Source organism: Penicillium psychrofluorescens (genome assembly GCF_964197705.1).
Source record: "Penicillium psychrofluorescens genome assembly, chromosome: 1".
Lineage (NCBI taxonomy): Eukaryota > Fungi > Ascomycota > Eurotiomycetes > Eurotiales > Aspergillaceae > Penicillium > Penicillium psychrofluorescens.
The window spans coordinates 4,877,070-4,900,110 of NC_133439.1; the positions used below are offsets into that span (position 1 = coordinate 4,877,070).

The 23,041-nt window shown below is 54.8% G+C and overlaps 11 protein-coding genes across 11 annotated transcripts; 7 read left to right on the plus strand and 4 right to left on the minus strand.

The window, feature by feature from the left end:
* Nucleotides 1-65: 65 nt before the first annotated feature.
* On the plus strand, nt 66-1,409 carry PFLUO_LOCUS1843 (rRNA-binding ribosome biosynthesis protein; the record flags this gene model as incomplete). Its single annotated transcript, XM_073778923.1, has 2 exons — nt 66-266; nt 318-1,409. The coding sequence occupies 2 exons, from the start codon at nt 66-68 to the stop codon at nt 1,407-1,409; spliced, it is 1,293 nt and encodes a 430-aa protein (XP_073635929.1).
* Nucleotides 1,410-1,444: 35 nt separating this feature from the next.
* PFLUO_LOCUS1844 (Riboflavin synthase alpha chain) lies at nt 1,445-2,205 on the minus strand (the record flags this gene model as incomplete). The annotated part of the gene is made up of 2 exons (XM_073778924.1): nt 1,445-2,115; nt 2,175-2,205. 2 exons carry the CDS (start codon nt 2,203-2,205, stop codon nt 1,445-1,447), a joined length of 702 nt encoding a protein of 233 aa, XP_073635930.1.
* A 169-nt stretch (nt 2,206-2,374) lies between these two features.
* On the plus strand, nt 2,375-3,984 carry PFLUO_LOCUS1845 (uncharacterized protein; the record flags this gene model as incomplete). Its single annotated transcript, XM_073778925.1, has 6 exons — nt 2,375-2,548; nt 2,601-2,632; nt 2,683-2,806; nt 2,864-3,368; nt 3,420-3,713; nt 3,773-3,984. The coding sequence occupies 6 exons, from the start codon at nt 2,375-2,377 to the stop codon at nt 3,982-3,984; spliced, it is 1,341 nt and encodes a 446-aa protein (XP_073635931.1).
* Nucleotides 3,985-4,395: 411 nt separating this feature from the next.
* Nucleotides 4,396-5,877, plus strand: PFLUO_LOCUS1846 (uncharacterized protein; the record flags this gene model as incomplete). Its single annotated transcript, XM_073778926.1, has 1 exon — nt 4,396-5,877. One exon carries the CDS (start codon nt 4,396-4,398, stop codon nt 5,875-5,877), a length of 1,482 nt encoding a protein of 493 aa, XP_073635932.1.
* Nucleotides 5,878-6,511: 634 nt separating this feature from the next.
* On the plus strand, nt 6,512-7,769 carry PFLUO_LOCUS1847 (uncharacterized protein; the record flags this gene model as incomplete). The annotated part of the gene is made up of 2 exons (XM_073778927.1): nt 6,512-7,039; nt 7,125-7,769. The coding sequence occupies 2 exons, from the start codon at nt 6,512-6,514 to the stop codon at nt 7,767-7,769; spliced, it is 1,173 nt and encodes a 390-aa protein (XP_073635933.1).
* A 51-nt stretch (nt 7,770-7,820) lies between these two features.
* PFLUO_LOCUS1848 (Protein sof1) lies at nt 7,821-9,271 on the minus strand (the record flags this gene model as incomplete). Its single annotated transcript, XM_073778928.1, has 3 exons — nt 7,821-8,181; nt 8,237-9,216; nt 9,269-9,271. 3 exons carry the CDS (start codon nt 9,269-9,271, stop codon nt 7,821-7,823), a joined length of 1,344 nt encoding a protein of 447 aa, XP_073635934.1.
* Nucleotides 9,272-9,508: 237 nt separating this feature from the next.
* On the plus strand, nt 9,509-10,830 carry PFLUO_LOCUS1849 (26S proteasome regulatory subunit rpn6; the record flags this gene model as incomplete). The annotated part of the gene is made up of 2 exons (XM_073778929.1): nt 9,509-9,773; nt 9,824-10,830. The coding sequence occupies 2 exons, from the start codon at nt 9,509-9,511 to the stop codon at nt 10,828-10,830; spliced, it is 1,272 nt and encodes a 423-aa protein (XP_073635935.1).
* A 199-nt stretch (nt 10,831-11,029) lies between these two features.
* Nucleotides 11,030-12,651, plus strand: PFLUO_LOCUS1850 (SWI/SNF and RSC complex subunit Ssr3; the record flags this gene model as incomplete). The annotated part of the gene is made up of 3 exons (XM_073778930.1): nt 11,030-11,120; nt 11,184-12,067; nt 12,127-12,651. 3 exons carry the CDS (start codon nt 11,030-11,032, stop codon nt 12,649-12,651), a joined length of 1,500 nt encoding a protein of 499 aa, XP_073635936.1.
* A 485-nt stretch (nt 12,652-13,136) lies between these two features.
* Nucleotides 13,137-14,357, minus strand: PFLUO_LOCUS1851 (uncharacterized protein; the record flags this gene model as incomplete). Its single annotated transcript, XM_073778931.1, has 1 exon — nt 13,137-14,357. One exon carries the CDS (start codon nt 14,355-14,357, stop codon nt 13,137-13,139), a length of 1,221 nt encoding a protein of 406 aa, XP_073635937.1.
* Nucleotides 14,358-14,923: 566 nt separating this feature from the next.
* Nucleotides 14,924-21,427, minus strand: PFLUO_LOCUS1852 (uncharacterized protein; the record flags this gene model as incomplete). The annotated part of the gene is made up of 1 exon (XM_073778932.1): nt 14,924-21,427. The coding sequence occupies one exon, from the start codon at nt 21,425-21,427 to the stop codon at nt 14,924-14,926; it is 6,504 nt and encodes a 2,167-aa protein (XP_073635938.1).
* A 626-nt stretch (nt 21,428-22,053) lies between these two features.
* On the plus strand, nt 22,054-22,746 carry PFLUO_LOCUS1853 (60S ribosomal protein L27B; the record flags this gene model as incomplete). The annotated part of the gene is made up of 4 exons (XM_073778934.1): nt 22,054-22,060; nt 22,121-22,176; nt 22,349-22,685; nt 22,739-22,746. The coding sequence occupies 4 exons, from the start codon at nt 22,054-22,056 to the stop codon at nt 22,744-22,746; spliced, it is 408 nt and encodes a 135-aa protein (XP_073635939.1).
* Between the last annotated feature and the right edge of the window lie 295 nt (nt 22,747-23,041).

Below are 23,041 nucleotides of genomic sequence, written 5' to 3' on the forward strand. Positions count from 1 at the left end.
CTTTTTGGGTCGAGGTGCTTTTCTTCTCAGCGTCCATACACACTACACTGCACCTGTACTGCAACATGGCTAAAGCACGAGTCAAGAAGCGCACCCATGTCAAGCCCCAAAATGCCTCGGCTGCGGCTAAGGCCAATGCGGCCATGTCCAAGACTCCCAAGTCCATGGTCATCCGCGTTGGCGCTTCGCAGGTCGGATCCAGCGTGAGCCAGCTGGTCAAGGACGTGCGCACGATGATGGAGCCTCATACCGCTGTGCGATTGAAGGTATGTCATGGAAAGACACCCATTGACACCACCTCCTAACCTGACATGTAGGAACGCAAATCTAACCGCCTGCGGGACTACACCGTCATGACCGGTCCCCTCGGTGTCACGCATCTCTTCCTCTTCTCCAAGTCCCGAACAGGCAACACGAACCTGCGGCTGGCGGTCACTCCGCGTGGGCCTACGCTGCACTTCCAGGTGGAAAACTACTCGCTCTGCAAGGATGTCGAGCGAGCGCTCAAGCGGCCCCAGAGCGGCGGACAGGACCACAAGACGCCGCCGTTGCTGGTCATGAACAACTTCAATTCGCCAGATGCCACAGAAGACTCAAAGGTCCCTAAACGACTAGAAACCCTGACGACGACGATCTTCCAATCGCTTTTCCCGCCGATCAACCCGCAAGCCACGCCTTTGACCTCGATCCGCCGAGTGATGCTGCTGAACCGCGAGCCGGCCGAGTCTGAGGAGGAGGGTTCGTATATTCTGAGTCTACGGCACTACGCCATCGCTACGAAGAAGACTGGTGTATCCAAACGCATTCGTCGGCTAGATCCCAAGGAGATTCGGAATCGGGACAAGAAGAAGACCGCCGTGCCGAACTTGGGGAAACTGGAAGATGCGGCGGACTATCTACTCGATCCCTCGGCCGCGGGATATACCTCTGCGAGCGAGACAGAACTCGACACAGACGCCGAGGTCGAGGTAGCGGAGAGCACGACCAAAAGGGTGCTCAACAAGCGCGAAATGCAGCGCCAACGGGCCGGAGAGAAAGATTCCAAGAAGCCTGCGTCTGCGCCGGGGGTGGAGAAACGGGCTGTCAAGCTGGTGGAATTGGGGCCGCGCATGAAATTGCGTCTGATGAAGGTTGAGGATGAGGTCTGCGAGGGCAAGGTGATGTGGCATGATTTCATTACAAAGAGTGAACAGGAAGTGAAATCATTGGACAAGAGCTGGGATAGACGCCGGAAGGAGAAGGAGCAGCGGAAGAAGCAGCAAAAGGAGAATATTGAGCGGAAGAAGAAGGACAAGGCAAAGGGCAATGGAGAGGAGGAGGAAGACGATGATGTGGATATGGATGATGAGGAGAATTGGCTCAGTGATGAGTTTGAGGGTGAAGAAGAGGAAGAGGAAGAGGAAGAGTGAAAATGTATACCCAGGCCATATAGATCATGATCCCTTTATTTCTTCAGCTTCTCGTCCACAATCCGGGCCACCATCTTCTCCAATACCGCAAAATCCCCGTTCGCCGTGCCTGCAAAGTAGCCCTGCACGCTCTTCTCGACATATTTGCCCACAATGTCAATCTCGACATTCACCTCCTCGCCCGCTTTCTTGCCCGCCATCACCACTTTCTCCTGCGTATAGGCAATCATCATCACCTCCCAGAACCCGTCCTCCCCGTCCACGACCTTGGTGACAGTCAAACTCGCCCCGTCAAGGGTGATATATCCCTTCTCAACGACATAGCGGAGGATATCCTTGTCGCGCGGCTGCAGCCGGAACACCAGCGCATTGCCATCGGGAGTCACCGATAGAATCGTCGCGACCGTGTCGACATGGCCCTGTACGAAATGCCCGCCCATGCGCGTATCCGCCGACACCGCGCGCTCCAGGTTCAGCGGGGATCCGGTCGTCAACGATCCGAGATTCGTGCGGCGCAGCGTCTCCGGCGCAACACCGACTTTGAACCAGGTCTTGTCGAATTCGGTGACCGTCAGACATGTCCCGTTCACGCTGATGCTATCCCCCAGATGCGCGTCTATCAGGATCTCCGCGCAGTCCGAGATCGTGAGTGACGTGCCCCCGCCGCCGCTGATGGTGGTGTCGAGGGGCTCGAGGGCCGTGACCGCTATTCAAACATATCGTCAGTTCGGTCGGGCATAATATATCTTTTTGGGTGTTGCTCACTCCCGATTGTCTCAACCAGACCCGTAAACATTGTTGTGGTGGATGATGAAGATCTGTTTCGGCCTCCCTCGGCCTCGGTTCGGTGGGGCAGAGCGGTGTCGGCGTTTCGGCGGAGTTTCTCCAACTCTCTTTCTCCTCATATACTTTCCTCTTCGTTTTGGTTTTGCTGGATGCATGCATGATACCCCTTAGACAACACAATGGCTGCGCTTCGATTCCATGCGCTCGTCCGGTCGCGCCCTTCCTGGTCTGGTTCTGTCCTGCGCCGCTCCCCGCAGCAGCCATGGCGGAGCTACTCCGTTGCGACGACGGGGAGTGACACTTTGCCCTTGGCAGGAATCAGGGTGCTGGATATGACGCGGGTGTTGGCTGGAGTGAGTTATCTTACTAAATCGCAAAGCGATTGTGCTGACTTGCTTGGCTTAGCCTTACTGTACTCAGATTCTGGGTGATCTGGGGTATGTACTCTGAGCTTCCCCATAATGCAGACGCTAATATCCCGATTCAGAGCGGACGTGATCAAGGTCGAACACCCCGCGCGAGGCGACGATACCAGAGCTTGGGGGCCCCCGTATGCGAAATATGAGGATGCCTCCAGAAAGGGCCCGGGGGAGAGCGCGTACTACTTGGCGGTACGAGACAGGCACGCTGGAATACTATCAATTGACTTGGCTGACGAGGTACAACAGGTCAACCGCAATAAGAAATCTATTGGCCTGTCCTTCCAGCACAAATCCGGCGTCGAGATCCTCCACAAACTAGCAAAGGAGTGCGACGTCCTCGTCGAGAACTACCTCCCCGGCGGACTGAAGAAATACAACATGGACTACGAAACCCTCAAGAAAATCAACCCTAAGCTGATCTATGCCAGCATCACGGGATATGGCCAAACAGGTCCCTACAGCAACCGAGCCGGCTACGACGTTATGGTTGAGGCGGAGATGGGTCTGATGCATATCACCGGCTCCCGGGATGGACCACCCGTCAAGGTCGGTGTCGCAGTCACCGATCTTACGACAGGACTGTATACCTCCAATGCCATCATGGCAGCATTACTTGCCCGCGTACGAACGGGTAGGGGCCAGCATATTGACGCTTGCCTGAGTGACTGCCAAGTCGCGACGTTGTCGAACCTGGCCAGCTCTGCACTGATCAGCGGAGAAAAGGATTCGGGAAGATGGGGCACCGCGCACCGTCAGTGGAAAATATCCTCAGTTCTCTTATTCTCGTACTAACGTCTTCCAGCATCGATCGTGCCCTACCACAGCTACAAGACCCGCGACGGAGACATTCTCTTCGGCGGCGGCAACGACCGTCTCTTCGGCGTGCTCGCCGATCGACTCGGCTTTCCGGAGTGGAAGACAGATGCCCGCTTTGCGACAAACAGCGATCGGGTCAAGCATCGGGCCGAGGTCGACGGCATGATCGAGGATCTCACCACGCAGAAAACCACGCAAGAGTGGTTGGAGATTTTCGAGGGAAGCGGCATGCCCTATGCGGCTGTCAATGATATTCAGGGAACATTGAACCACGCCCATAGTATGTTTTTTCTCCTGGTTGTTTTCTTCTCACACCAGCTAATATCGCACTGCGAATAGTTCAAGCCCGCGGAATGGTCACCGAGATAGATCACCCTGCTTGTGGGCCGATTAAACTCGTCAACACGCCCATCAAGTACTCTGAGGCGACGCCTGGTGTGCGCACGCCTCCCCCTACTCTCGGACAGCATACAGATGAGATTTTGACGGGGATTCTGGATTATGGGGAGAAAGATGTGTCCCGTCTGAAGGCTGATGGGGTAGTGTCATAGATATATATACATGTCGACAATCGCCATTGTAGATACCTATGAATACAATTGTATATACCCGAGTCCCTTATCCCCCTCAAACAACACGACAATAATCCATCAATGATAATGATCAATCAACAATGGAATGCCGCATCGCATACCCCAAATTCAGTCATCAATCACGTGACGCTATACAGACCCTGGGTCCTTCCCTCCGTCGCACTTTCCCTCCCCCGTGAGCCTCCCTCAATCGCCATTCAAGACGAGGCAGGCGCATTGATCGTATTCACTGCGGCCGCAATACACGGCAGGAGTGCCCGTCCCCCTCTATAAATTGCTCTCTCTATTTCTCTTCTTTCTCCTCTTTTTCTCCCATCTTCAATACCCACCCTACTTTCCTCCACACCTCTTCATAACTTGATTCTCAATATGAGACTCTCAAATATTGCCCAGTCTGCAGGTCAGGCTACACAATCTCCCCTATCACAACCCACAGAGAAATCCATATATCCTCAACCGCCGGAAAAGGCCGTACCTCAATCAGCCGAATCTCCAGTGAAACGACTGAAGATCACATTTAATCGGGGCGGGGAGTCGGCCCAGATCCTGCCTCTTCCTCATATACAGCCTCCATCTTACACCCAGCCCACATTCACGGCCACGCCGCAGCCCGTGCGGAATACTGCTTCTGCGCCTCGGGGCCGGAGACGAGGTGGGGCCAGCCTATTTGGGAAGCGCAAGCGTGCAGACGAAGATATCATCAAGGCAGGACCGGACTCTTCGTCTGAGGACGGGGACCATGATGATGAGGCAGATTTTACACCCAGTTCAACGCAGACTCGCTTCGGTCGAGCTGTTAATCGGCCTGCGGCTTATACTTCGATTCTTCCTTCTCCGCAGAAGGATCCGAGTCTCCCAAAAAAGGCTACATTTACTAGCGCAAGTACAAATACCGGGACTGGTACCGGCACGGGCACAACTCGAAAACGCAAGCACTTCTTCCGCAAGAAAGATGCGAATATCGTTTGCATTCATTGCCAGAGGGGAAACAGTCCGTCGACCAATACCATTGTCTTCTGTGATGAATGCAATGCGCCGTGGCACCAGAGGTGTCACGATCCCCCGATTGACGACGAGGTTGTTCTTGTAAAGTCGAAGAACTGGTCTTGTCATGAGTGCAAGCCCGTGCCGCGGCCGACTGCTCCGCCTGACATGAATCAAGAACAAAGGAAGAAACAGACACAACCTGCGCAGCCTCTGTTTAGGGCTCCTCTTATTCCGCACTTTGACGTGGGTGGGGATCGGTTGACTGCGGCAGAAAGGCGGGCGTACCTCTCGTCTCTCTCCCATTCCTCGCTTGTGGAGTTGCTGGTCACTATTTCAGATAAAAATCCGACAATTCCGATGTTCCCTGCCAATATGAACGAACTGCGGGGCTCTGAATTTGTTTACCAGCCAAGGACAGCACCTACTACGGACTCGACCTTGAATGAGCGTGGCGCTAATTCGAAGACACCTACTGATTTGCCCGTCACCAATCCGGCGAAGGGAGATGGCTCGCAAACTGAATTTCATGCTGCTCCAGAGAACTCGGAATTGCCCGTCCCTGAGGCATCTCAAATGGAAAATCAATCTTCAGCGCCTGTTGCTGCATCTATTGCACCACCCAAAACAGAAATCCCTGCTCAGAAGCCCGCACAGTCAGAGGACGAGGACGAGGATTTGGAAGAGGTTGAGGACCACCGTCTGTACCCACGAGCAGGCAATGGGTTCCGTCCATCATTAAATCCAGATGACTTGGATATCCTTCGAGAAGATCCTGGGTGTACGACTTTCAGTCATGCCCTGCATGGGCCTGCGAAGCACGCCAAGAAGCCGGTTCAGGTGTGGCGGATGTTGATGAAGGGGTGAGGGTCTGGTCTTGTTGCTGTCGATTTGATGGAGTGAATTGAACTGGAAATGTCAGGAAGATGACAGCCTTTGCATATCTACATAGCTCAGGTCATGTACCTTTGTAATGCACGCAGCACTCCATAGTATAACTTGTTCCATGGCCTTCAGGCACTCTTCCTACAATTCTCTGTCAACCATCCATGCGAGCGATGTATTTATTTTCTATAACACGTTCCAGCTTCTCTGAAAGATGGGAGCCCCACTTGATCTCTCGGTCATTGCTAGTAAACTCGAGTCTAGATTAGTATAGAACAAGTTGCAAGAGTGATCAGGAGAGCCATACCACTTCAAAATCCCGGTATTCCGCCTTCAGCTTCTCGAAAACGCCATGACTTCCACTTCAGGACACAACTGCTCGACTTAGTCCGACTGATGGAAGATGCGTTATCCCTAATCAGCACGGCCACCTTCCACAGAGCTGGAGAAGCTACTCAATGGATGATTCGAAGAACGCCGCATCAGCCCCACCAACTACTGATGATCGACGCGTCCAACTCACTCTTCTCCAACTTCACTCGACACCGAGGAATAAATACTCAGCGACCTGACGACAAACGATGCCTTGATTCAATAATATCATCACCAATACACAATGTCCTCACCACCACTCATCCACACCACCCGCACAGCCACCCCGTTACCCTCCCATCCCAAGAAATGGCACGCATCCCTAACCCTCGACACCTTCCTCAACGTCCTGTACCGCACGCTCCTCAACCCAGGACTAGCATGGCTCCTCGTGCTCTCGCTCCGCGCACAGGTCACGCCAACGACCGATCCCGTCTTCATCGGCTCCGTCGCCTACGCGGTCCTGCTGACAGCGCTCTTCGTGCTCAAGATCGTCAACCAGCGCGTCGCGCACGGAATCCCCCGCGCGGTGGATTTCGCGTCGGAGGTCGTCGTCGTCACGGGCGGTGCTAGTGGGTTGGGACTGGCTATTGCGCAGATGTATGCCATGCGCGGGGCGAGCGTTGCCGTTTTGGATGTCGCGGTGCTGGATGATGAGCGGTATGAGGAGGTTTTCGGGACGCAGGGGGAAGGGGAGGGGGTGAAGTATTACCAGTGTGATGTTGGGGATCGGAAGGTGGTTGAGGATACGAAAGGAATGATTGAGAATGAGGTATGCTATGCTATGCTATGCTATGCCAAGTACTGTTTATCTGATTGTTTGGGATCTTTTCTTCTAACGTCTGAACCTCACCCAGTTGGGGACGCCGACTATCCTGATCAACTGCGCCGCAGCACGCATAAACGGTGACCCCCTCCTCAGCCTGGACGCAGACGCATTTGAAAAGACCATCCGCACAAATCTCCTCGCCGGATTCCATGCCTACCAGATCTTCCTACCCGGCATGCTATCCACAGAAAACGGTGGGACCATCGTGACAGTCAGCTCGGTGCTAGGCCAGTTGTGCCCGGCAGGATTGTCAGACTACACAGCCAGCAAGGCAGGGCTGAGCGCGTTGCATCGGACGGTAGAGGCGGAGATTCGAGTGTCGGGGCAAGAAGACCAGATAAAGATGCTGCTCGTGGAGACGGGGCAGATTGCGACGCCGCTTTTTGATTGGGTTGAGACGCCGAATTCGTTTTTTGCGCCTGTTCTCGAGCCCGTGCAGGTTGCGCGCGAGATTGTGGCCGCGGTGGATGGCGGACGGGGAGGCGTGCTGAGATTGCCTGCTTATGCGAAGCTAGCCAATTGGTTTGTTGTCTTGCCCGCTGCTGTGCAGCGGGTTGCGAGGGTTGTGAGTGGGATGGATGACGCGGTGGCCAAGGGGGCATCATCTCAAGGACAGGCAGCTGCGGCGTCGACACGAGCTCCAGGAGGCGCGGTAGATAAGAAAAGAGCGTGAGCCCAGTATAGTACATACGGCGGAATCTGCACAGGATCCACTCATGAACAGTTATTGCTCCCGCGCAAGGATAATCTTCTCGCGCTCGTTCTGTCTCGGCTTCAACTCGCTCTTCTTGGTGTGCTTGCGCACGTTGTCCTCGCGTCTCTTGATAGCAGCCACTTCATCGCGCTTGATCTCGCCCGCCTTCTTGACCGTTCTCGGCAGGTGACGTTGGCGTTTGATGCGGCGGATCTCAGGCATATGTCCGTAACGCTTGATCAGAGCGTGGTCGTACTCCAGTTTCGCGCGCTGACGAGCACTCTTGATCCCGCTGCGGTCAGAGGCGTTGGTGCGCCACAGACGAACGTTGCCATCGTCTGACCCAGACAGAAGGTACTTGTTGTCCGGGGTGAATTTCGCGGAGAACACACTGCACGATCCATTAGTATATAGTCCGGGTTTCGATCCAGAAGAAACAAACATACCGCTGCATCCGCGTTGTGTGGTAACAATCCCTAGAGTGGCCGTGGTTTCTGCTCCACAACCGCACCGTCCGGTCGTACGATGCCGTCACCAATTCCTCGCCCGTCGGGCTAAACTCAACATCCATCACGGCAGCTACATGGTCCTTTAGCACGTTCAACGCCCGATCCGTCTTTCTCATGTCAAAGATATAGGCGTTGTGGTCTTCGTTCGCCACGGCAAAGTTAAAGGCCTCCATCGGATTCCATGAGACGGTGTTGGATGCCAAGCGCAGAGTCAACTTGTGGACTGGCGACGAGGTCCGTAGGTCGTACATGATAACGGAGCGATCAATGGCGGTCGAGGCAAGAATGGACGTTTCTGTCTGGTTGAATGCGACGGAGGTAATGGTGTCGACGCTAGTTGGCCAATGGAGGGTTTGCGAGGGCGTAGAAGACGGCCGGGAGAGGTCGTAGATGGAGATGACAGAGGAGGACGCCGCAAACGAAGAGTGGTCGCGGTGGTGCGAGATGCCGGTAAAAGCACTTGAGCCCAAGTATGTCGCCAGTGGCGGCGACTCGGGCGTCGAGTTGTACGGGTCCCACAATTTAACGGTCTTGTCGCTTGCGCAGGACAGGAGTTTTCGCTCTGGGGTCCAACACAGACCCTTAACCATATTCTCATGGCCCTGAGTATTCCACACCTCGTCTTGTAACGTGAGATCCCACACCTTCACCACGCCATCACCACTGCCGCTGGCAAACCGTTCGAGTGAGCCGGGATCTTTCGCCATGGTATACACGCCGTCCACATGTCCGTTACCCATCTGGGCCAGGAATGGGGCGGCAAACAGACGTTCCATTTTCACGGCATTGAGAGCACGAGTATACTCTCGAGCACGCTCAAATGGATGCTGGGTTGGATCGAGATTCCGCGACTGACGAACAGTCGTCGACCCGGGGGCCTGCTGGGAGGCCGTGGGCCGGGAAAGGGCTTTGATTTTCTGATATATGTTAGAAATGACATTTTCAAACCCGCCGACAGGCACAACTCACCATGGTGTTGCTGTGGAAAAGATGGTTCAGAAAGAGATCCGAACTTTTTTTTCTTCCTTGTATGGGCTGACTAAGTATGATTCACCGCCTTGGCGCAGCTCAGCCAGCTTCGAGCTGCCGCCCTCGCGAAGCCGCATCACCTCATCCTTCGTTTGCCCTTGCCGTCTTTCCTTGTTTTGTACTTCTATCCTCCCGGTCCAACTCTGCTTCACTCAATTACCTCGTTGCCAACCCTCAATCATGGCCACCTTGCAGGTCTCGCAGCGGATAAAGCAAGCCCGGGATCTGGCCAAACAGGACAAGCCCCAAGCAGCCAGCAGTTACCAACAGATCCTCTCTGAAGGACCCGGGTCGACGGAGGCCTCGTCAAGAGATTATGAACAGGCGTTGGTTGGCCTGGCCGAGCTCTACCGGGATGACAAGAAGCCGCAAGAGATCGCAGAACTCATCAAGACCAGCCGGAACACCTTTTCGTCATTTGCCAAAGCAAAGACGGCCAAGCTTGGTAGGGTACCACCGTCCTCTATTGATTCCTCGATGCTGATAGTCTTCCAGTCCGCCAGCTGTTGGACCTGATCAGTGACATCCCCGATACCCTCGACCTCCAAGGCGCCGTCATCCAGTCATGCATAGAATGGGCCATTGCCGAACGACGGTCCTTCCTCCGACAGAATCTCCAAGCGCGCCTGGTGGCCATTCATATGCAGAAGCAAGCCTACTACGATGCTCTCACTCTCATCAACTCCCTTCTGCACGAACTGAAGCGACTGGATGACAAGCTTATGTTGGTGGAGGTGCAGTTGCTCGAGTCGCGGGTATACCATGCTCTTGGGAACCAGGCTAAAGCCCGTGCCGCTCTGACGGCTGCTCGGACGTCCGCTGCCTCTGTATACACGCCGCCCAATTTGCAGGCAAGTCTGGACATGCAGAGCGGCATGTTGCACGCCGAGGACAAGGACTTCAACACTGCTTTCTCCTACTTTATTGAGGCGCTGGAGGGCTACAACTCTCTTGACGAAGGAGACAAGGCCACCGCTGCTCTGCAGTACATGCTGCTGTGCAAGATCATGCTGAACCTGGTGGATGATGTCACGAACCTGCTGGGCTCGAAGCAGGCTCAAAAGTACGCCAGCCCTCGGCTGGAAGCCATGAAGGCCGTGGCACGCGCCCACGCCAATCGGTCGCTGGAAGAGTACGAGAAGGCCCTGTCAGACTACCGGTACGAGTTGGGCAGCGACGTATTTATCCGTAACCACCTCCGGCGTCTGTATGATGCCATGCTGGAGCAGAACTTGATCAAGGTCATCGAGCCTTTCAGCCGGGTGGAGTTGGACCACATCGCCAAGATGGTCGGACTGGATACGCAGCAGGTGGAGCGGAAGCTGTCACAGATGATTTTGGACAAAGTCATCATCGGCGTTCTGGACCAGGGCTCCGGGTGTCTGATTGTGTACGACGAAACTGAACGGGACCAAGCGTACGATGCGGCGCTGGACACGATTGAGAAGCTGGGCAATGTGGTGGAGGGGCTGTATACTAACCAGGCATCGCTCCTGGAGTAGTCTCCAATTGATTTTGCATTTTCTCATCACCCTAGTTGTATTCTTCTTCTGGTCGTGCTGTAGTCGACGGGTCTTGTTGCGCGTTCCGAAAAGGGTATAGCGCCGGCCGCAAAGAATCGCGCCTCGTCTTCTTCCTGCCATCCGCCTTTCTCTCCCTCTCTTCCACGCCTCATCCCTCGATCTGCTTCTAGCCCTCAAAATGCAGGCCCCCATGCAGAATTATCCCCGGGGATACCCTCCGACCGCCCAGCGGTCCCCAGCGACGCCCCGTCGCGGGCCTCCCGGACCCGGTTTGTCCTAGTCCCTCCTTCCCCATCAGCCCCCAAGTCTAATCGCGAATCTCTGCGCTACAGGAATGCCCGTTCCCATGCCCCAACACGCTGTCAACCCGCAGTATATGCCCGCTCAGCGCGCGATGGCACACCCCAATGAAGGTGCTCTCCGTCGCAGCCGCAAGCCGACCGACAGGAGCATCCCCGACGGAATCGAAGACGTGGTCATTGGCGAAGGTGTCCAGCAGTACAAGAGCCTTCGCGATGTAGAAAAGCGATTGGATGCCGCCATTGTTCGCAAAAGGCTGGACATTCAGGATTCCGTCAGCCGGACCAGCAAGAAGTACCGGACCATGCGCATCTGGATCTCCAACACTGCCGAGAGTCAACCGTGGCAGGGCCCTGGCAACAACCCAGGCTCGGGCCGATATAAGGTACGCATCGAGGGACGTCTTCTAGATGATGAGAATGACCCCACGGTTCCGCCAGCCGGTGAGAAGGAGAGCGAGGAGGCTGGTGGTGATGATGCGATGGAGCAAGATGAAGCCGAAGCAGACAAGTCGAAAAAGAGCGCATCTACAAAACATCCCCAGCGCTTTTCGCATTTCTTCAAGTCCATCACGGTTGACTTTGACAAGCCAGCCACGGCCATCCCTGAGGAGGTGAAGCCGGTTACCTGGGCCAAACCGCAGGCGCCCCCCAATGCGACGGCACCACCAAATGCGGAGTTTGATAGTATCCAGTTCTCGCGGGCATCGCAAGACAATCTGAACGTTACCATCAGTCTCGTGCGGGATGAAATCCCGGAACGGTACAAGCTGAGCCGCGAGCTGGCCGAGGTGCTGGACGTTGAGGAAGAGACTCGCAGTGGAATCGTGCTTGGCATCTGGGACTACATCCGTGCGATGGGACTGCAGGAGGATGAAGAGAAGCGCCAAGTGCGATGCGACCACCGTCTGCGATCGGTATGTCTATCCTACCACCTCCCAAGTCATTCTTGAGGTGTTGCTAACTTTTCTTTCAGATTTTCGGTCGAGAACAGATGTTCTTCCCCCAAATTCCCGAAAGCATCGGCCCACACACCAGCCCCATGGAGCCGATCAAGTTGCCCTACACCATTCGCGTCGATGAAGAGTTCCACAGTGACGCGACCCCAACCGTCTACGACATCCAGGTCGCCGTGGAAGACCCCCTGCGCACCAAGATGATGGCCCTCACCCAGAACCCGCAGTACGCCGCCGGCATGCGCCAGATTGCCTCGCTAGACGATCAGGTCGCGCTCATCGTGCAGGCGCTCACCCACTCGCGTGCCCGCCACTCTTTCTACACTGCCCTGAGCAAGGACCCGGCGAACTTTGTCCGCCGCTGGATCAACTCCCAACGCCGCGATCTCGAGACCGTCCTCGGCGAGGCTGGTCGCGGTGGCGGTGAGGATGGTAGTGCACCTGAGTTTCGTCATGGTGGCACTGACAGCCCTTGGGATACGGTTGTGGCTCAGGAGGCAGTGCGTTATATGCTGGCTAAGCCTGAGGCTTCTGCTGCGCGGTAGAGATGTCTTTGAACGGCGACTCTGACCTTGGGGGTGACTCTGAATTTATGTATTATCTTTTTTTGTCTTTGTTTGTGATACGGGCGCTCCGATGGATGGTGTTGGTGTTGCGATGCTGCCGTCTACATAAGAATTTTAAGGAATGAATAATTGGTTTGAGGTTAATATGTTTCGTATATTGCTTTCGTATTCTCTGGTGAAAGTAAACACTAACTGATCCATCATTAACGTGTGAACGAAGTGAGGAAGTAAATAGACACAGATATAAGAAAAGAAGAGGGATCAGACAACCTCCAAAAATCAACCCTAGATCCAGAGATGTTCCACCATTTCACCCATTATGCAGGGCATCCAAGTCCGTACACCAAGGCCGAAACCAAACAGAATTCCCACCAAACAGAATCCCCTCTCCAAAAATGCACTTTCAGCAGCCAAGCCAAGCCAGACAAGACAAGGCAGGCGCAGACCAACACAACACATAAGAATCAAGTGCCAGGGCTAGGCAGAGGCACTTTACCAATCAACTCATCCTTCCTCCTACGCAGATTCTCCCCAAGCCCTTTGTCAATAGCCGAGGAGATCTGCTCCTGCGTAAGAAACTCGCCCGTCCTCAGAGTCGCCTCGTCCTTCTCCAGCTGCGCAGCAGCCTCAAGGACAATATCCTGCGCAATCTCATCCTTGAGCTTGGCCGCTTTCTCTGCACGCGACAGCTCCTTCTCCTTCTGCACTTCCTCAACGGGCTTCCGGAACCGCTTGAGCACGGTGTCCACCATTTTTGAGAACCAGTAGAAATTCAGGAAATTCAAGATCAGATTCGACGTCACGTATGTGACTACCAGCCATGTCGGCACGCCAGCGGCTGTGTGCTCCGCGAACCGGGTGATTTCGGCGTTGGCTCGCGCGCAGGTCTCGTCGAGACACATGGAACCGTCGCGGACTGGGTGGAAAACGTGCGCGTTGATGTTGACGGGCTGTTGGAGCATCGAGGACGAGGCAGCCCGCGTCTGCTGCAGGGCATACCACATGTCGCGGTAGACGACAACAGACTGCCAGGTGCCCCAGACGAGTCGGCACGAGAAGAACATAAACAGGAGGAGCATGCCATTATACCACTGTGCGCGACCGCCCGTCATATTGACCTTATCGAGGAACCAGTGGATATTGAGGAACGGGCTGGAAAGCTCGTAGAGAATAAAGACGGGGCCGTAGAAGTTGAGGAACGGCCGGAATCCCAGACTGAATACCCAGAGGGCGCTGACAGCGTGAAATAGCAGACCAACGCCGAAGATGCGCAGGTGCACGATGCTGACGATCAGGTCGTACAGGAAATAGCCGACTGCCAACGCCTGGACCAGCCCGCAGGCGCCGGTGTACCCGAACACGCGCTCGCCCGCCGACATGGACTTGCGCTCCTCGTCAGTGAACATGACCCACAGCGCGGCCGAGTTGACGAGGACGCTCTGCACGAGGGAGACGACGTGCACGTCCCAGTTGAGTTTGGTGCGGGCATTGAATTTGGGGTAGTGGTTTGGAAACAATTTCGGAGAGAGCCATGGGGCGAGCACGCTGTGGATGAATTGGTAGAAGGCGAAGGCGAGCAGCACCTCATGGATGTGCTCGGTGAGGGTCGGGCTGGTGAAGCGGAGCGCGTATGGTTTTACGAAGCTCCGCAGCCAGTCCGGGGGTGGTGGGAAGGGGTCCAACATGGTTGTTGGGCCGCCTTCTGATCAGGGCAGAGCTGAGGGAAGTTGGTTGCTGGATTGCGTTGGGGAGGTGGTTAGATAGCGGAGACAGCTGCTCCGTCTTTTTGGGAGAGCCGTGGCGGAGGGGCACTTCCGGGTTGATCTACCATGGATGAGCTCCAGATTGTCCGAGACACCTTTAAGAGGGAAAAGCTCCAGATCGAAGAAGGTCAAGTGGACGGACTGATTCATTACTGCACTAAAACGGCCTCGGCTGATCGAATTGCAGCCTGAGGCATCCAAGTCCCATGACCTGATGGGCAATCTGTTGGGGCTGACGTCAGCAGTCACGCGAGCACAGAGAGAGAGAGGAAGTATATTCGAGTTTAAAGATAGTCACTCATTCATTGCAGAACTAATCATCACAGGCAAAGGAATTCATACAGGCTCAAAAGGAAAAAGAAAGAAAAACACCCCTAGCTCCAACACAGCACAAGTGGTATATTAGCGCAATCAGCAGTTCGCGCGTAGAAAGAAAGAAAGAAAAAAGAAAGCAACTCCGAGCACCATGCCCTGCAAAACCATCCATCTCACGTAACAGACATATCCGTCCCAAGCCCGCTGTCACTAGGAGGCGCTGCATTCTCAAGCAACTTCTTCTTGATAGAGGCGGTTCGCTCGTCTTGCTCCTCCACTGGATCATCCGGGTCCTGGTCCTCGTGCGCAGTATGCATGTCACATTCAGACTCGGTCCTGCTGTACTCTGACCCACTGCCGACCGAAAGGGGGGACTGTGTTTCCTCCTCTGCGATGGTACTCGCGACCGTCACCTGACCGGTGGTTAAGCTCATGCCGCTAGTGCGTCGGTCTGTCGCTGAGACCAGGCTCTCCGTCTCCGTCGCCGTCATGCTGTCGGTGCACGTGCCGGTGTAGCTGGTCCGGCGCTCCGTGCCAGCATCGCTCTCGGCCCCGCTGTCGAGCTCATCTTCTTCGAGGACGGACTCGTTCTCCTTGTTGGCCAGCGAGGTGCGACCGCCCCACGAGGCCTTGCGTAGCGAGAAGTTTGATTTGACCGAGTGGCTGCGCTTTAGGCCGGTCATGCTGCTGTTGTCGCTCACTTGTCGATCTGCAACCCGGTTACCTGTGACATGGCTGAGACTGAGAATGCGCCGCTCCTTGCCGATGTTGGGCTGCACAGGCGCCGTGCCCGCCTGGAGTGAGGCTGGTATGCGACGTTTGAGGGCAATGCCGACACTATTCCCGAGCAGATCGCGATTGTCCTTGGAATCCTTGGCGGTGCTGGCGTAACTGGACTTGCTAGTCCCACTGGAGCTGCGAATGGTGCCATGAGAAGTCCGGTTGCGCTTCAGACTCATATTCATCACGCTGCTGTTAGACCGACTGAGGAGCACAGAGCGAGCATGGTCGAGCACGCCCTCCAAGATTCGCTTCTCCAATCCCTCGGCACGGTCCTCCATGGTCTGCATCTCTTCGTGGCGGATTTCGAGAGCAGTTTCGAGTCCGGAGAGATCCTTGTTCAGTTTCGTGTTCTGTTTGGCAAGGTCCTCCTTCTCCGCCTTGAGAGTAGAGATGATACTGAGCAAGGAATCCTTTTCTTCATTCAGACAGACGATGTCGGCTTCAACTTGCTCCCGTTGTGCGACTCGACGTTCCAGCGCAATGGCAGCATCCTCGGCTTCCTGGCGCTTCCGTGTATTTTCTTCGGCAACCATCGCGGACTGCGTAGTAAACATCTCGTTCATCTTGCGGTGAGTGTCCATTATGTCCTTGTGCATTTCATCGAGTTTCATCATTTGCGTAACGGAACTCTCCGAGTTCGCGGTATGGCTGAGGAGCATGTCCAGCTTTTCGTGAACGGGGCCAGTGCCGCTAGTAGCATGATCAAGGAGCTCGTTAAGTCTTTCGTAGACCGGACCGTTCGCGCCGGAACTTTGATCCAGAGCGCGATCAAGCTTCTCATGGAGCTGGTCATTTCTCGAGTGATCAAGAAGCGTAGTCAGAACCTCTTGGACCTGGTTATTCTTGGCGTGTTCCAGGAGATCGTTGAGCTTGTCATGCACCGGGCCCCTTTCAAGATCTTGGCCTGCGGGAGGAAGTGCATGCATAACAGTAGATGAGATCTCCGTTCTGGACTGCTCCACTGACTTTTGGGAGTCGTCGTAGTGCTGGCTAACGATCGAGAGTATTTCCTGAACACTCTCCAAGATTTGCGGGTGAAATTCGAGGAGCTTGCTTTCCACACGCTCGGTGGTGGCGGCCACTCGCTCGCTTTCAGCTCGGGCTTGTTGTTGATGCGACTTGACTTCATTGGACATGTCTTCCATCCGGTTGTAGGATTCTTCAACCTTCTCGAAGAACGTCCTAGTGTCCACGCCCATTCGCTCGCACGACTCGCTCACGCTTGTGCCCATGGCACCGATGACAAGCTTGATGTCCTCAGCAAGAGCCTTGGTGCCCGTCAAAGCCTCGGTGTGGGCCATATCTCGCTCCTCGGTCTCGGAGAATCGGGAATGAAGAGAGTCATGGGCGTCATCGTACTTGGACATGACTTCGGCAATCTTCTCGTCGATCTTGGCCCCAAGTTCGACGATTATTGCGGCGCGAGTTTCGTCATGTTTGGTCATGGCCGCGGCATCGCGTTCCTCGTTGTCGACTTTTACGGCGTCTTGCTCACCACGTGAGCGCTCAAACTCGCGATTGATGAGGTCGGTGAGCTCCGTGACATTTTCGACGGTGGTGAAGCTTTCGGCCGTGACGGCAAGCCCCTCAAGAAGCTGCTTGAGCTCGGCAAGTCCCTCACTGCTGCCATCGAGCTTGCTCTTCAGCTCGTCGCCGAGTTCTCCAACAACAAACTTGGCCTCCTCAATCTTCTCAGCTAGACCGCCATGCTCGATCTTGCGAGCCTCAAATCCTTGTCCCGTGAGATCATTGTCGGCCTCCATCTTCTCCCGGAACTCGGTGACAAGAGTAGATAGCTCTTGTATATCAGCCTTGGTCGGAAGGGTCTCCACATCGGGGAGTTTCAGCTCGTCCACCTGCGACTTGACCTCGAAGATCATGGCCTCCACTGTCTGCAAGTCGGACTTCAGCAGCCCGTCGGGCCGTTCTGCGGCTTCGTCACTTTTGGTTGATCCTTTCAATTCGTCCAAGGCAATCCAGACATCTTTGATCAGCCCCTCCAGAGTTCCAATATCTGACTTGGTAGGGGCCTCGGCGTCAATTCGCGTGGACAAGTCGGCGATGGAGTCCTTCGCTTCCCGGATAATCGCCTCGAGAGTGCCGATCTGTTCAGAGGTCGCGATCTCGTCGGCCGACGGGAACACCATATCGTCAATCTGGGCCTTTGTGCTCATGAGCAAGCCTTCGATGTTATCAGTGTCCTCTTTTCGAGCCAGGCCTTCAGTGCTGTGGTTGCTCATCTCAGCCACGACGACTTGCACTTCCTGGATGGCGACAAGGAGTTCGTCCAAGTGTCCTCGTTTCAGTGCATCCTCGGTGGGCTCGCCGGCACGAGGAGTATCGATGGCATCGACCTTGTCCTGAAGCTCGGTGAGAAGTGTCTTCAGGCTCTCGATGCCGCTTCCAACACCCGAATCAGCAAGCATGAGTTCACCTCCCCGGGTAGTACCGGCATCATCGCTTTGAGACTGACGAAGAGAATCCATATCAGTCTTGAGATCGACCAGTCCATCCTTAATGGTGTCGAGGACTTCTGTCATGTCGAACTCGAAAGGCTTGTCCAGGAACTTTTTCAGATCATCGCGGATTGAGTCGACGCCATCGTTGAATGCGTCCAGGAGCTCGCTGGTAGAAGAGAGCATGCTCTCGTTGCCATCTCGTCGTTGCATTGTTTCTTCGCGGAGGTTATCGAAGTGCTCACGAAGAGCCGCGATGATCTCGTCCTTGTCGACACCTGGCTCTGAGTGCACAACACTCCTTTGCTGCTCGGCAATCTCACGCATGGCATCGATAATCTCGTCCTTGTCACCAGGGGCTTTGTCCTGAATGAGCAGAGTACTGATGGTCGACCGTAGGTGCTCAAACTCTTTCTCCATGGCATCCAAAAGCTCAGGGGTGTCTGGGTTCTTGGATCCAGTGGACGAAGTGGCATCAGTGATCGTTTTTTCCATGTCAGCCTGGAGAAGGCGGAATCCTTCCTTGACAGTGTCGATGACCTCGTGCTTCCCGGAGACATCGGTGGCTGTCACGACGTAGGCGTCAAGTTCTCTGCGAACATCATGGAGACCATCCTTGATCGCATCAAGGACCTGTTCAGTGTCTTTACCGTTGGCGGCGGAGTACTGTTTGAATTCCTCCTTCATTCCGTCCAGCAGATCCTGAAGCCTATCCAGCACCTGATCGCCAGCATTGAGGTTCATAGAGTTGGTCGCCTCATGAAGGCCCGCCGTAATTGCTTCCATGAGATCGTCTTTGTTTAGTTCAATCTCTCGGGTGATCGAGTTGGAGGTTTCAATGCCCTCAGCGATGGTCTGCAGGATCTCCTCACGAGACACGCTTGGTTGGACGTTGGCGACGGCAGTATCTCGGGCAGCCGATGAAGCTTCAAGGCCTTCTGCGATGGCAGCCAGAATCTCATCTCGGGAAACAAAGGACTGAGAGGCATCCCTGGTGCCGGATTGTGAGGCCTCGATGCCATCCGCAATGGCGTTCATGATCTCTTCGCGGGAAACAGTCGATTGGGTGGGTATGCTGAGGGCAGATTGCTGAGAATTGAAGGCATCGTTGATGGCGTTGACAACATCCTCCCTCGTAATGTGAGGCCCGTCCATCTCCTTGGCAGCAGTGAAATGTGCCTCGAGGCCATCGGAAACGGCACTAACGATCTCATCACGACCGAGTCCGGAGTCGAGAGATTTCGTGCTGAGCATGCTCTGCGTAGCCACCGATCCAGTGACAGCCGCCAGAATTTCATCGCGAAGGGAGTTGAGGTGATCCTCGTCAAGGCCCCTGGAAGTAGTCGGCTCAGGCTTCTCCAGGCATTCGCGGATGGTCCAGATGATCTCATCTCTGGTGATAGTCTGCTGCTGTTGGTCTGACTGGGGTGGGACGAAATTCTGCATTCCAGCTTGAACAGCGGCCAAGACTTGGTCATAGGTCACGGCTTGCTCGTTTTGAGGCTGGTATGACTTGAGGCCTTCTGTGAGACATTCCAGAATTTCATCACGCTCCAAGCCAAAGTTCTGTAGCTCGATTTCGGGCTTATAGGTCTCCCATGCTTCGCGGACGGTGTCGAGGATCTCTTCTTTCTCCATTCCAACACCTCGTGACTCGTTCTGAGCAGCCTGTGGAGGCTCGAATTCATCGAGAGCCTTCTTGACAATTGAGTAGATTTCGGCGCTGTTCATCATCGATTGGAAGTGGGAAAGTGCCGACGAATGTTCTCGGCTCTCGTTGACGGTAGCAGCCAGCTGCTCCTTTAGGTCCTGAAGACTGTTTTCGACAATGGCGGCGATCTCTTCCGAGCCAAGAGCCTGAGGCTGGAGTGCCTTCTCGTTGCCAATATCGTTGGACTCGCTGGTTGTCTTGGTGGCTTCAAGTCTTCGGGCCAGATCCCGTCCCATGCCCAGAACCTCTCCACGTAGCTCGCGTACCAAGGTCTTCACTCCGCTGGTCATTCCACCTCCTTCAATAACGCTACTCTTAACGCTTCTCAGAATGGACAGGATCTCGTCGGGGTTTGAAACCGAGCGCTCATCTTTATCGTCCTTTGCTATATCCAGTGCGCGTAGCGTTGATGGTTCCATAGAGCCAAGCGAACGGGACCTAAGACCGTCGTGCATGGCCTCATCAGGCGGAGCAAGCTTGGTAGTGTCGGCGACAGTGGAGGACCGGATGAGGGCTCGATTGGACGGGACCTCCTTGACGAGGTTGAGGATCTCTTCGAGCATCATAGTGATCTGCTTGTCGGCAACCTTTTCGGAGGGAGTAGCAGCTGGTCGCGACTTGATTTCATCCACAAGTTCCAAAAGCTTTTCCTCGCCTTCCTTGGTCGCCATCTCACGGAGGACTTTTTCCAGCAGAGCGATGCTGGCCGATCCATCGGATATGGGTCCCGGTGATCCACACATCTCTCGATCATAGGAAGCAAACCGATTTGGGCTGGCCATACGAGATGCCGAGTACTTTGTTTGTCTTGGAGAACTATCGAATTCCTTCGAGTTCGTTCCGTCCACAGAATTCAATAGAGCATTAAGGTCAAACCTTGCGGACTCTGGATCCAGGAATTTCGAAGAAAGGTTGGAGGTCAGATCCCTCAGACTTTTGCGAATGTCCTCGTCGCGGGCGTTGGTCGCAGCCTTGAGGCTGACCAAATCGGTGGCATTGTCCTTGCTTCGTCGGCTCAGCTGAGCCATTTCGTGCCGTAAGCTGCTCGCAATGTCGGTAAGGCTATGAATCTGAGATGCAATCGACTCCATGCTGTGCGTCTGCGGCTCTTTCGCTATTGGTGCGGGTGCAGCAAGCAGTTTGGGACGAGTTGAAGGAGACGGAGACTCGGTGTCTGCGGGCAATTGCATGTTTTGAAGAGCCAACATGGTTGCTGAGGGAGGGGTACTCTCCCCTAAAATCGGTTTGGAAAGGTATCGACTCGAAAGAAGGTAATTCGAGAAGTCACGTTCTGACTGAGGACGTTGCGACGGTGACTCGGTAGTCTTCGAGTCCTCCGTCTTCGCTGGTGGTTCAGCAATCGTCGCACGCTGAGGTCGATCCGGCGACCGGCTGTCTAGGTAGTTGAGAAATTCAGAGCGGGCGTCACCGGGCTGCGACTGCATGCGCTTGTGGATGTTGCCCTTGACCAACTGTCGTTCTGGTGATGATGGAGGCTTGGGGGACATGGAGTTTGTTGTGTAGGAGCTTATTGTGTTCTCGCTGGGCTTGTCCGCGAACTTGGCCGCGATGGCCTGGACATTTGGCGAGACGTGAGATTTGGTGACGGGACTCATTGACCGCGGGTTCAAGGGCAGTGGCGGGGGAGCGCGATCAGGGTCCGAACTATCCCACCTACGCGTGCGACGACGTTTGAGCATCAGTTTCCAGTCACTCATGGCGGGCATAACGGGCCGAAGGGATGAGGGATATCAACAACATACATGGGGATTTTCGACTCGGAATGACTCGGTTGGAGCCGAATTAACTCTCGGTCACGGGAAGAAATGTCCCGCTCGTGGGACAACATAATCGTCTCACTCTGAGAGCAGAGTCAAGATGTCTCAGGAAAGAATTGCGCTGTTCTGACTGGAATGCGCTTCAAAAATGTGATCCGCGAGTCAAACAGTGAGGTCGTCACGGCATATCAAGGTTGATAGGATATCGCTAGAAGGGAGAGAAACAAAAACAATCACCGTGAATAATGAGGATGGGGAGAGGTAGAGATGAAGGTGATCAGCCGGAACCAGTGGGGATGGAAGAAGTGTGGTAGTTAGCTCATGGAGTAGACACAGACCATACACACCCGCGCTGCCCCTGGCAACGGGTAAACAACGGCAGAACGGGGCGGTGAGCGGCGGATCAACTGGCCGGCACAACTGGCTGCAAACGGACTAGCGTGGAATCGGTAAGCCAGCCAATAAACAGCAGGCACACAAACCTGGTCCACCACCACAAAAAACCGACTTCGCTTCGGTCTCTTGTTCCCGCAACTTCGACAACCACCCGCCAATCCTCCACCGGGACTTTCACAATGAAGTGTTCGTATTCCTTGTTGCCTCTCTGTCACTGATATCCTTATACTGACTCTGCTGCGACAGTCATGAAAGTGGGCCGTGTGGCCATCATCACCCGTGGCCGTTACGCCGGCAAGAAGGTACGAAAGCAACGCCTCTATCCCCCCCTTCGAATGATGCCCCCGTTGGACGACACACAAAGAGAAAAGAGAAGAGCCTGGGAATTTTGTGGGATGCACAAGCAACGACGGGAGACATAATGGAAGACAGAAAAGAAAAGACAGACGGTGCTGACAGGAATTTTTTGTGCAGGTCGTCATTGTCCAGCCCAACGACACTGGCTCCAAGGCCCACCCCTTCCCCTATGCCATCGTCGCCGGTATCGAGCGTTACCCCCAGAAGGTGACCCGCCGCATGGGGAAGAAGCTGGTCGACCGCCGCAGCCGCATCAAGCCGTTCATCAAGGTCGTCAACTACAACCACCTGATGCCCACTCGCTACACCCTCGAGCTGGAGGGTCTGAAGGGTGCCGTCAACACCGACACCTTCAAGGAGGTGTCGCAGCGTGAGGACTCCAAGAAGACCGTCAAGAAGGCCCTGGAGGACCGGTACACCAGCGGCAAGAACCGTTGGTTCTTCACTCCTCTCCGTATGTCCCATCACTTTCCCCTTCGTTATCACACTCGACTAATGGAGAAATAGGTTTCTAAATGTTCTGTCGATTCGAGCGCGCACGGTATGACGCGAGGCAAGGCGAGGAGCGGAAAAAAGTATCGAGCTCACCATCCCGCGAGCATGGGATGATGGATGGCATATACCATGGCTGGAAACAGAATCGGGAATGTATCGATGAAGCATCCAGTTTTTACGAGGGGCGTCACGCCTGACCGGGCGTCCGTCTGAATGAAATGGAAAATTTAAAATCAATTCATGATTCGCAATAGGTCAATGGGGAGGCTGGTCAAATGGCTGTAGTCCGAGAGTTGACGACCTATACCCTCCTTC